This window comes from Hetaerina americana, unplaced genomic scaffold (assembly GCF_022747635.1).
Source record: "Hetaerina americana unplaced genomic scaffold, ioHetAmer1.1.p SCAF_16, whole genome shotgun sequence".
Taxonomy (NCBI): domain Eukaryota; kingdom Metazoa; phylum Arthropoda; class Insecta; order Odonata; family Calopterygidae; genus Hetaerina; species Hetaerina americana.
This window is the reverse complement of record NW_027286719.1, coordinates 3159158-3172375: the sequence shown is the minus strand read 5'-3', so window position 1 is coordinate 3172375 and position 13218 is coordinate 3159158. Positions and strand designations below refer to the sequence as shown.

Genomic DNA, 13218 nt, shown 5'->3' with positions numbered 1-13218 from the left:
CAGAGAGTTCTGCTGAGAACTGCTCATCTTTACCATTGTGATGTGAAAGTTTAATTTCCCTCACATAGGTGACCTAAAGGACATCAGTTGATTTATATTTCTGCAAGAATGATAGCATTTGTAGGTAGGTATTAAATACTGACAAAGTCATACATAAACATGAGACATTATGGGCTAATTAGTATAGCATGAAATTAGTAATTGTTGACTCAAATTAACTTGAGGTAATCAGGGCAGTACTTAACATCAACATAAAAAATTTATTTCAATTAAAATGTTTTTATTTCACAAAAATTCAGCATTTATATTTTCTATAATCTAGGTATGCTGCAAATTACAGGTACACATACATGTTCCCTAACAGCAATTTATTTCCAGATACCATTATAAAAAAACCATTATATTTTGCTCATATTGACCTATTTTATTTCTTCATAACATCTTACTACCTTCTTGCTGTTTTAACATACCATCCTCTTCCTTTCCCTAACCCATTTACTCAACCTTGTCCCATATTCACAAACATTCAACATCCTTTTTAAATTTTATTCCTCACATCCATGAATCAAAAGCCGCCTTACATCCAGAAGACACTAATAATGTGTTTAGTAATTTTCACATATTTAATCATTATATCCATCAGCAGGTGTCCTCTTCTTGCAAATTCCACTTGCTCTAGCAATATTTCAATCTGCCTTTCTCTAAATATGGCCTAGCAAGTTAGACTGCTCCTGGTTAATCCATTCTGCTTCAATATCTAGCTACTTCACTTTTTATAAGGTTAATCCCAAACAATATCTCTTTCATTTTTCATGCAACTCTCTTAATTATAAATGCAATTCCTTGTCTGTTTGTATAACTGTAGTTAAAATGAGAATATATGACTTAATTCAATTTCCTCCCATGTTTATTTATAACTCACCCTTTTACCCTCTAGATTATGTCAGCATATGTGCTGAAAATTACTGGCGATAAAGGTGATATTTCTTCCTAAAACACAGTTTTCAATGTCAAATCACCTATCATTCCAATTTTTCTCAAATTCTTTAGTATTTCTTTAGGCATATCACAAATCCCATTCACCATAATTGACTTTATCTCGGTGAGTACTTTTTATAACTTGCTATATAACATCCATGGACAAAGTTCCATTTATGTTCCATTCCATTTCAATTTCTGAAGTTGTGGCATAATATCTTCAACATAAATCTTTTCCTCGTGTTTTTACCACTAATGATGAATCCCTTCATTATAATTTTCTAACCTAAACAATATCCTGCAAACATCTCATTGTGATTTCTTCTAGTTCATAAATTCACCTATCTCAAGTGAATATGTAAGAAAATTTACATGCTTTGGGGCACTTTCTTAGTGAGCAAGGTTATTCTGAGCAAAGAATTTTTGGAATTTCAAATGTAGCCTCAAATCTCACCACAGGTAAAGTGCACGCTTAAAATTGTTCATAAATTGTACTGACAAAATATTATATATACAAATATTATAAATCAAGCATGGATAGATTGGATAACATTTTTACGAAAGGCTTAAGTATTAATTACCACTTACAGTTATCTAGGCCAATTTAATGAAAATAAAAAAATGTTGTAATATTTCTTATACTGATTACTCTAGGTCATTTACCTGTAATGGTAGGTTTTGAATAGACAAAATTAACAAATTAAATCTTGTCTCTCCTAACAAAACACAACCCAACAACCTACTTTACAAAAAGCCCCTCTTCATCTCTGTATACTTCCAATTTTTTCCTTGCAAATCCCTACTCCTCCACACCATACTGAGCACCTCTTCATTTTTTTCTTTTTTTCCAATTTACCTTCTCCATCCGTCTCCATAGCCACTTTTCAAAAGCCTCTGATCTACGCCTATCATCCTGTTTCAATGACCACATTTCCACTTCGTACATAACTATGCTCCATATTAAAGTTTTGATGAGCCTTTTGTTAACATCTGCATTTAATGTCCCTGTCATCAATTTGCTCTTCTTTGTGAAAGCCTCTTTGCCTATCACAATTTCTCTCCTTGTGTCCCAACTACTTTTACCATTCTGATAAAAACACTTCACAGATATATAAACTATTCCAACCTCTCTGGTTTTTAATTTTCTATTTCAAAGTTCACCTTAAACTTTCTGTTTCAGGACAAGTGAACTTCTTTTGTTTTATTACACCTATCCAATATCTATCTCCCTGTATTTCCAATTCCTTCAGTAATGCTGGCAACCCCTTGGCTGACTTGAAAACTGATGCTTGGCCATCAGCAAACTTTATCAATTTTATGGATTCCCCACTGACTTGCATCCCAATCTTCAGTTCTTCCTATGCTTCTTTATTGATTTCCTTCTCATAAAATGTTGAACAACAAATTTGTTAATGGACAACCCTGCCTTACTCCTCTTCCTAACATTGGCCATCCTAACCTTTTATTCCTCCCTTCACCAATGGCATCACTCGTGACTCTCCACTTCCTGAAACCAAACTGATCATCCCCTTAGTAATCATTTGCCCTGCTCTCCATCCTTTTATGGATGATCCTGAGAACCAGTTTAGCTGCAAGCAAAATCAAAGTGGCTGTTCTGTGGTCCTCACATAATATAGCCTTTACCATTTTTGGAATAGGAGTTAACCCTGGTCTGACAAAGTCTTCTGGCCAGATTCCTTTCTTGTAAATGATACTGATCAGTCCATAAAGGCTCTTCCTATTACATTTTCCTAAACCTTTCAGTAGCTCTGCAGGAATGTTGTCTGCCCTCACAGCTTTATTTGATATCATCTCCCTTTATGACCTTTCTATCTCATCGTCGAGTATGCCTGGAATTCTCTACGTTATGTTCCTTTTCCATGTCTAACCTTGCTGGGATAAGTTCTTTCCCATACAGTTCTTTTATGCATTCTTTCCATCTCTTTTAGATCTATTCTTTTTCAGCTGTTATTTTATTTAATTTAACTCTAGATGTTAACAAAGGTTTTGCCTTCTTACTTCCTGATAGCGTTTCAGCCTTCTTGAATAGCACACCAATTTTGCCCTTCTTCTGCAAACTTTCCATATCCTTGCACTGCATATTCCACTATACTTCTTTTGCTCTTCCTTATCTCAATTTAGTGTGTCAAACCATACCTTTACATAAAGAATACCTTTGCCTTTTGTGGGATCTACACCAAGTGGTTAGTCTCTTTCCCCTGCAAAATGCAATAGCTCTCTCCCCGGGGTCATTCCTAGTACCTAAACTGTATTCTTTCATCTCATCAGTCTCTTTTTTTTGCCTGCAATTGCTTCCAAATTCCCCTTATATAACAAATGTTTCCCTGTAGGAATGATTATGTCCTCTGACAGATCATATACCAAATTGACTTCTTCGACCTTATGATTGCTAGGTGGCAAGTTTCCCTGAACATTGACCAAGTTCATCAATACTGCATTCACCCCTGCTAGTAATATTTTGTCCAATTGCTTGATCTATGTTGGCTTTTTTTTCTTGCTTGGTGTGCTTTTCTTTACCTTTTTATTCAATATCATGGCAACCCATCGGTGGCTCTCGTCCCCTCCACTTTATATTACTCTCTAACTATCACTCCAGTCCTATGGAAGCAGGAAAAGTGGATGAAGGGGGTATTGACCGGCAGTGGGATTTTGAAGACTGTAATTGAGGGGTGAATGTTAAGCAAATGAGGCAAGGGAAGGAACGGATAGGGATGTTGGGCAGGATGAAGGGAGGAAGAAAGTACTCAGAGATGAAGAGGGACCTGATATAAAGTAGGATGATGGATTTTGTGTTTTGTTAGGAGTCACAAAATATTTATTTAGGAGCTGTGTCCATCCAAAAACCTACCTTAACCGGTAGATTACCTAATAATAATAATATCACTCCAGTTATTCCCATTATACTTCCATCTCACCTCGCATTGACCTAAAATATCTATTGTCCCTTATTCCATCTCTCGCTCTTTATCCTGTCATTTTCCTTTATTCAAAATTACCCTAACACTTCAGCTCCCTATTCCAACTCATTAGATCTTCCGCTGTGTCTTCTGTGGCGCTGCTGGTGGTATTTCTTTGCGAGGATTCCGTGAAATGAACGTGGAAGATTAGTAGGGCATTGCGCACGGCCAATTAGACTGAGTCCTGTATTTGCTAGGACTCATTTTCTCTGTAGTGTCCATTTATTTTAATCTTGGGAATAATAACTGAGGTGGTTTCCCGTTGGCTTCGTAAATAGTGTTTTTAACGTGACACTATCGTTCAATGGCCGCCACACTGGAGTCAAACGCCTCAGCAGCCGCCTCACTGAGGAACCGACGCTGCGTGGACTTCCTTTCGTCTGACTCCTAACCTTTGATCTATCTGGCTTGAGTGAACCTACCCGGAGGAATTCTCAATACTCCCGCCAGCACAGGTCGCTTAATTGATACAACTGGCATACTTAATTTTTCAAGTTTACATCTCAAATATGCTTTAATAAACAACTTTCCTCGATATCAAAGAATGTGAAATTAAATTATTTACTTTCGAGTTTTTATACTGGTGGTTAAAGGAAATTGTGTTGAAAATTTGATTCGAACCAGATGCCAAAAGTTCACATGAGCCCTTCAATGATGATCATTTAAAGGTTTTCACAATCAGCTTTTATTTGAACTAAAATCTCACTTACCTAGACAATTAGATCTATTTGCTGCGCCAACGGGCACTGAACTTCCCGGCGGTTCCATCACTCGTTTTCTCATGACAAGTTGTTTACGTTTACAAACCAACTACTAGCGGTCAACGTAGTGTGACTGATAAATGTTCGCGTAGTAACAGCCTTGATGTGGCATTCGTTAATTAATTAAAAACACCATTCGTGTACGGCGACTGCTGATTGGCTAAGAGTGTTATGAACGGCCAATGATATTACACTGCTATTGTTTGTGTTCACACGTGACCATAATATTATTTTCGATTGATGCATTTGACAATGATGCCAACTGTTGGTGTACTATGAGATTCTTATGCAATGAAAGTTAAGAAAATGTGGTGCTAAAACTTGTGACCTAAGTCACTGATTCAATATTGATTGAATAAAAAAGTAAATTTAAAAGGAAGTATAATTATATTTCAGTTTCTTTTTACTTTAACTCTAACTCTACTGATTGCCAGATTCATAGGATAAGATTTGATCTACAAACCATCCTTGAAGTACTGCATTATTATCAAATTGTAATTACGTTTTTATCTATATAACTATTATTAAACAGTTCTTTACTCACATAGAGGGATGGAGACTAAATTTTGCAAATATAGCTTCCTGCATAGGAATAATTATAGTAATCAAATAAGAAAAACTGCTGCTACAAGGTCAATTAATTCCAGATATTAAAAAACAAACTAGAAGCTTCACAATAAATAGCAAGAGTAACTTTTATCCCTAGCATGGTCAGGTACAGTTCTGATTTCAGGTGGTTTGTCGTAAAAAATAATCACAGATCTCTCTGATTAAAACTGAACATGTGCACTTATGTTGGCATGGGTTCCACAACCATTGTACCATTAAGCTATTAACAATTTTCTATGTTATCGCTAAAGAGACCTACTTCGAGTTTTACAGGAAATTTCAAACTATATTTATGGTAGCTCTGTAAGTGATTCCCAACTAAGTTCTACAGGCATTTTAATCATAAGGCCTTATGAGAGCTTTAATATATAGTTTTGGGTTGAAACTTGAATTTGTGAATCACGCTTCAGAACACGGAAATTAGGCCGCTGAAAGTCGTTTTGGTCCACACCCTACTGAGAAGATGATTTGAGAGTAGAGGGATAAGAAGGGAGATTTAGTAAATGAAGATATGAGTCAAACATTTACGTTCATGTGCTGCTAAATGGTCAAAGCTTCCTCTAAAGCTGCCGCTTCAATACGAAAGAATGGTTGTAAAGACATCATTTTATGGCGTCATTCCGAGATTACGATTGAAACGGACATCGATTTTTAGTGTTTGTAATCGAAAAGATCCTTACGGAAATTTAAAAGTTGGCATCATAATGTATTTTTCAAAACAAGGAATTAGCAATGCCCTACATGAAAATAAATATGACATTAAGTAAGTGGAAATTAACCACCACAGCGAAAATAACATCAATCAAGTGAATATGTTTTCAAAATTTTTTGTGATGCATGCTAACTTTTAACGAATGGGCTACTCATCAGTAATTATCCTTAAGTTGCCAGTTTTATAGCCCAGTTGCTAAGAAACAAAATTGGCAACGTAGTATTGGCAACATGAGTATAAATTATCATGCTTGGAGAACTTATAAGGCTAAGCTAACGAACACTTGACAAAGAGGCTTCAATTAAATGTATTTCATTGTCAATTATCCATGGCATACGATAAACTATTTACCTAGATTGACCATGATATGACCGGTATAAAAATTGGATATCCCGCAAAACTCCTCGTTTACCTCATTCAAACAAACGTAAACGAAATGCGGTGTTCGGAAGTTGTAAGCAGCCTGCTGTTACGTGCAACTTTGTGGGAGTTCCTCGCAAGACTCTTCTACGTTGGTCGTGTCCAGTCCAATGCGACGCCTAATGACATTGTGAAGCATCTTTCCGGAATTTTTCCTGGGAATGAATTCAAATGTGAAAGTTTAAGAGTTGGTGAAGTATATAGTTCTTTTAAACTCAGTGCGCAAATTAGCCTTAGAGATCATCTTCTTAAAGAAGATATTTGGCTAGTTGAGGTGAAAGTGGGGAAATTTTACCCCGCAAAACCACGGAAACTGACCCCCACTCATGAAGAGAGAGAGAATATTCCAGAAGTTTCAGCTGCCGTGATAAATCGGAACTCCGATTTGAAAACTTGTGATGCGTCGGCATCCACCTCAGCAACAAGGGGCCACAACGACAACACAACAGAAAAGTGTTCGTTAGAGAAGCGTATTTCCGGCCTCCAAACGGGAATATCAAAGCCTAAGTCCTTCTGACCAGGTAGTGGCATTAATTTATTTTGCCAAAATGTGAGATGTCTACGAAGTAAGACGACGGAGATGGAGTCAGTTGTTGAGCATGGTGGCTACAATGTGCTATGTCTCAATAAACATTGGATCACAACAAATGAAGTTGATGTGTATACCATTAGTGATTTTAGCTTGGCATCATTCTACTGCTGATCCTTGGCAAAAAACGGTGGTACCTGTATTTATGTCTTGAAAGGTATGACCTTCAAAGTAATTGGCTTGGACAAATTCTGTCTGGAATTGCACTTCAAAATATCTGCAATCATGTTGAAGGACCTGAATCTGATCATTGCTTCTGTGTATCGATCCCCTAATGGTGTATTTGAACATTTCTGCAGTCAGCTGGAACTAGTGCTATCCCTATTCTTGACTCTGGAAGCCAACATTATAATTTGTGGACATTTTAACATTGGCATAACACTGGAAACCTGCGATTGTCAGGTTCTTGAAAATCTTTTGCTTTCTTATAACTTATACTGGGCAAACAAACAGCCTACTCGATTGTCTGCCTGCCTAGATAATGTAATTACCAATTATGTACCTGAACTGTACAGTATAAGTATCATTGACTATCTCCTATCTGACCATCAAGGTATAAGCTTCACGTTACATACTCAAATAACCCAAATAATTGTCTCAAATAAAGGGAAAACCATTATCATGAGGCCAATAACAAGAGAAGGTTTAGAGAGTTTCCAACTGCTTCTATCTTGAATGATTTGGAATGGTATTTGCACTCTGTAGAGAAAACTTGTTTTTCTGGTAATGTCCTCGACATTTTTGAACAATGATTTCGGAAAAAAATACTAAACTCTATGCCCACTAAAAATAAAAATAATCTCTGGTATACTGGGGAATTATTAGCTCTTTGAAATGATTTACTTAGTTACTATCACTCTTACAAAACCAAGGGAAACCTGCATGACAGAGAGACTTACTTGAAGCAAAAAAGAGATTATTATAATTCAGTTAGGTGTGCGAAAAGTAAAGCTCATAAGGATTTTATATTGAATGCAAAAAATAAACAAAAGGTAGCATGGAGAGCAATCATTGAAGAAGTTTGTCATGGTAATGGAAAAGAAAATCTTCCTTTCATCCCAGATGCTGTAAATAATTTTTTTTTAAAGCTGTTAAAAACAATTTTTTCTCTCAAAACTTTGATTCTGCCAATATTGGCAATTTGCTGCAAAATCTTCCTTTGAATAAGTTAAATTTTTTATGGAATTTTGTTACTCCATTTGGTATTATATCAGCTCTTAAAAAATTTAAAAAATCCAACTGTAAGGATATTTATGGTCTGTCTAATTCCCTAATAAAGGACATTATTGTGTTAATTGCAGAGCCATTAGCTATGTTAGTCAAATTATGTTTTGAGACAGGAGATTTTCCAACAGCTCTAAAATATTCCAAAACAGTACCTGTCTACAAGATAGGTAATAAAGATGATTTAGCTAACTATCGCCCCACTTCCATTGTCCCAGTTTTTGCCAACTATGTCATTAATGCATTTGAAGAGAAGGAGTCAGTCTCTGTGACACTATGTGATCTTAGTAAGGCTTTTGACGGTGTTAATCATTCAATATTACTAACGAAGATAGAATATTATGGTATTAAGGGAATTTCACTGAAACTAATGAAGTCATATTTGGATGATCACCACTAATTGGTTAAACTTGATGGTTGTCGATCTACAGCTCTTGAATTAAAATGCTGTGTACCACAGGGCTCTGTGCTTGGCCCAATAGTTTTCATCATCATGATTAATGATTTGCCCTGTTATATGAAACCTACATCTGTTTTATATGCTGATCACATTACTTTTGTGCAAAAATGTCAACATCTTGAAGATGCAAAGGTACAACCTAGCACTACGCAAAGACAGGCTAAGGAATGGTTTGATGTTAGTCATTTACATTTAAATACTAGCAAAACTCAGCACATTGTGTGCAGTCTTAAATAAAAAATAAGTGATGTTGACACTGTTAAAATATTAGGAATTAGGAAAGGTTAAGAATAGGAATAAGTCAGACCTGTAATAAACTGAGTAAAGCTGTTAAGAAAGCACAACTTTCTCATTTCCAATGAGTATCGTTTAACACTTTACCATGCCTTCATTCAATGTCATTTGAATTATGGTTTTGAGTTATGGGGTCATTCCCCACATGTTAAACAAATTTTACTTCTACAAAAGAGAGCTATACACTCTCTTGCTAATATACCACCACATGATTCCTGCAAACCTTTTTTTATTAGGTATGGAATCATGATTGTACTTAGTTTAGATATCTTTGAGGCTCTGATTCATGTGACAGTTAATCTAGAAACTTACCAATTAAGATCTAACATCCATGACTACTCCCCAAGAGGTAAATCAAATCTAAATACTACATATTGTAGATTGTCATTAACTTAAAACACATTTCCTAATATGATCATACGTCTGTACAACTATCTGCCTACTCAGTTGAAATCAGACTGTATCCAGAGTCTCAAGAATATGGCATACGCCTGGTTACTTGCTCATCCACTTTACTCATTTGATGAACTCTTTTGTTACAATCTTCATCACATTTAAGAAGTTATGTTTATATGTTAAATAATATTTATATTGATGACATTTAATATGGTTGTACCATTTTTCAAAATAAATAAAGTATTATTATTATTATCAAATTCTTACAACTACCGATGCAAGAATAAATATCTTTTTGGGCCTATAGTATAACTCTTGCATATGCATACTAGAACTGAAATATCTCTTTAATAATGCCTCTTCCCACTAAAAATGCATTTCCAAACTATATTCAGAGTCCCATCAGAAAAATGGAGATAACTCATTTAATTGGAGTTCACATAAATGCATTGAATTTCAAAAGCCTCCTTCAATGCCAATCCCAATTACCCATTTCTGCAAAAAATAACTTAATCCTCATTATTATCAGAAAAGTAAATATAGAATTTTACCATAAAATAAAAAATTTACAAGTTGATATGATTTGTTATTCCCGCCATTGCAAACTTCCTTCAAGCAGTGGACCACAAAGCGAGCTTTTCTGGGCAAAACGGTGGACCTTGCAACATTTTCAGATTTAGCACTGAACCCCTTGACCCATTATCTAGAGGTATCATTTTAAACAGTGGTGAATCTCAATTCACACGTATAAAAATTCAAACTTTCTCTGGCACATGATCATGTTAGGACCCAGAATGAAGGGTTATCCTTCTACTCTAGCAAGACAACGGGTTGATTAGGGCCTAATAATCAAACATTTTATATGTAAACAAGTTTTATTCATAAAATGATACAGAACACAGTGGTTATAATATATGAGTTTGTGTAACCAAGTTGAATGATGGTGACTGACTAGCCTGGTATCCTCGATCTCTTTTCTTTCAACTCCAGTCACTGTGACATTTGGCAGTGACTTCCAGAATGTAGAACAACTGAAGGTCTTCATACACATCATGTTCCATCTGCTCACTCTGGATGCACCAGGACATCCTTAAAGGGAAGGAAACATTCTTGTATATATGTATAGGACCCTGCAGGAGAAATATTCTCATACATTTGTACATCTCTCATTCCCAGAGTCACCTTTCCTAGCATTAGAGCCTGAACTTTTTCATCTCAATAAAAGGTCAACTTGTTCAAGAATGAAACTTCAGTTAATAGATATATCTGTGCTTTAGCTAGATTGAAAGGATTCATTTAATTTTGGAAGATTAAAATTAACTAAATTATCTCCTAGATGTGAAAACAAGTGGATTGAGTACAGATAATGATTAAAAGATTCCATCCTGTGATATTAAATTTTTAATTGAGTTGATGACAATGAATACTATCAAAATAATTATCATTGTTTTTATAAATCTATTGGTAAAGGGAGACAAGGAAAGATACCTGTGTGTTGGGTACTGCATTTACTCACTTTGGACCAATTAGGCATTCAAAAGAATATTTTGAAGACCCTGTTGGAGCAATTTAGGCAAGGCAATTCAGATTGAGCCAGAGTTCTTACGTCGATTGATAACTTGGATCCACCACCACACTCCTAAGATGAAAGAACTGTGAAAACAGAGGGATACAAAATATGAATCTGCCTCAAAAAAGATAAAGATGATTCCATCAACCAGGAAGGTGATGGCAATATTCAAGGGATTCTGTTCATTGACAATCTTCAAAAAGGTATGGCCATAAGAGGAGAGTATTTATCACCATTTCTTGATAACCTGAGGGTACAAATAGCAAAAAAAGCAACATTTGGAGAATTTGAAAGTGCATTTTCATCAGAATAATGTGCCTGCATATACTTTGATGGTTTCCATGGTGAAAATTCAAAAATTGAACTTTGAATTGGTTGATCACTCACCCAATTGATTTGTTTACATTTATTCTAACAGCACAACTATTGCATTGACTTTTCAATGCCCTCAGAAATGCTTACAATCTCCTGGCTATCAGTCAAAATAAGTTTGATAATTTGAAAACCTAACTTGAATATTTCTCACTGACTTTTATTTCTATCTACAGTTCTTCCTAAGCAATTTCCTTGACTAATACGAGTGCATTGAGCAGCGCAGGTGGTGAAAAAGTATGCAGTTCTTCCTATGCTAATTCTTTTCATGTACATTGAGCAGCACAGGTGGTAACAAACACTCCTGCCTAATTCCTCTTCCTAGTACATTCCATCAAGTCTCTCCATCAACCCCTCACTCCTGTCCAGAATGTGGCAGGTAAACACTGTAGATAAATTTTCCATCACTCTATTCTCTTCTTATTTTTTGCAACCCCATCAATGACTTTGCCCTCATTACTCTATTAATTGCCTTTTCAAAATCCTTAAAAAGCCAAATACGTCCTGGGGGTATTTTATCCTCCTCTCTATTAGCAGCCTGAATATTGCTCTTGCGTCTATCCCCCTCCTTTGCAATTATTTGCCTTGCTGTCCAATCTTTTATTGTTAACCCAGAGACCCACTAATGCTGCATGCAAATCAAATTTATTCTTATCTTTTCCTGATACCTGCCCACCCTTCCCTTTTTTTGGAATAATACTGGTCTGATGATGACTTCCAGCCTAATTTGTCCCTCATGATTCCTATGAGTACATCCATGAAAAGTCTTCCTCCCACATTTCTTTAAACATTCAAATATTTCTGCAATAATATTGTATACACCCTTGGTCTTAGGTTATTTCAATTGCCTTAATACCCATTCCTCTCACCATCAAGTAACCTTGATGTATATTAAATCAAGGTTATATACATACATATACACATACATATGAGGTCTGTCCAATAACAACATGAACTGAGGCCATCAAAACATTATTTTGCAAACTTTAGTGTACATAGATTTTGTCCCCTTGAAAGTACTCTCTATTTGTTGCTAAGCATTTACCCCACCTTTTTTTCCACTGTATAAAGCACCCTTGGAAGTCCTTGGCAGTTAGGCTTTTTAGTTTTCTCAGCATTTCTTGCTTTGTTGTGTCCACAGGGGTTCAAAGGGGCATATCAAGTATATATATATATATATATATATATATATATATATATAATACTGGGACGGCACAATAGAACACAAATAGAATAGCAACATATAAAAGAACACTCATACGATAAATTGTTCCAGCTTTCAGCCCTCTCCGAGGCCTTCTTCAATGAAGACTGAAAATATGCTGGATAGGGGAAAGTGGTATGGTCGGGGAGGGGAGGGGTGGTGCAGGGAATGCTGGGAGGGAAATTAAAGATGGCGGTTAAGGGTGGGAATTTTGAAAGATCAGTAAGCTAATATGTAGGCGGATTCTCGAGTTTTCACCTCGATATTGGTGGCTGAATCGGGTGGGGATTCTGGGATGCTAAGAGCAAAACACTTGTTGAATGAAAGGCTGTGGGAATTGGCGTGTGAAGGGATAGGAAGAGAAGAGAGTGAGGCAGAATTGTAGGAGTACCAGTGATTGTTCATTCGAATGGATAAGGGGGTAATGCATTTGCCTATGTAAAAGGAAGTGCAATGTTTGCATGACAAAAGATAAATAATGTATTTTGAGAGGCAATTAGTGTGGGAATGAGGTGAGGGGGCAATGAAGGGATGCAGGGAGAGGGGAGTAGATCTAATAAGTAGACAAGTTCTACATTGGGGGCAGTTGCAAGTAGGAGAAATATTAGGATATTTGTCGCGGGGGGGCGCCAAAGGGTTGGTGGATCTCAG

At 36.1% G+C, this 13218-nt stretch overlaps 1 protein-coding gene across 1 annotated transcript in view; it reads right to left on the bottom strand.

Moving 5' to 3' along the window:
* LOC139687059 (carboxypeptidase B-like) overlaps nucleotides 1-10509 on the bottom strand; it is a 34909-nt gene extending 24400 nt beyond the window's left edge. Inside the window, exon 1 of the mRNA XM_071584163.1 lies at nucleotides 10416-10509. Coding sequence (XP_071440264.1) covers nucleotides 10416-10509 — 94 coding nt within the window. The remainder of the gene's footprint in view (nucleotides 1-10415) is intronic.
* Nucleotides 10510-13218: the final 2709 nt, after the last annotated feature.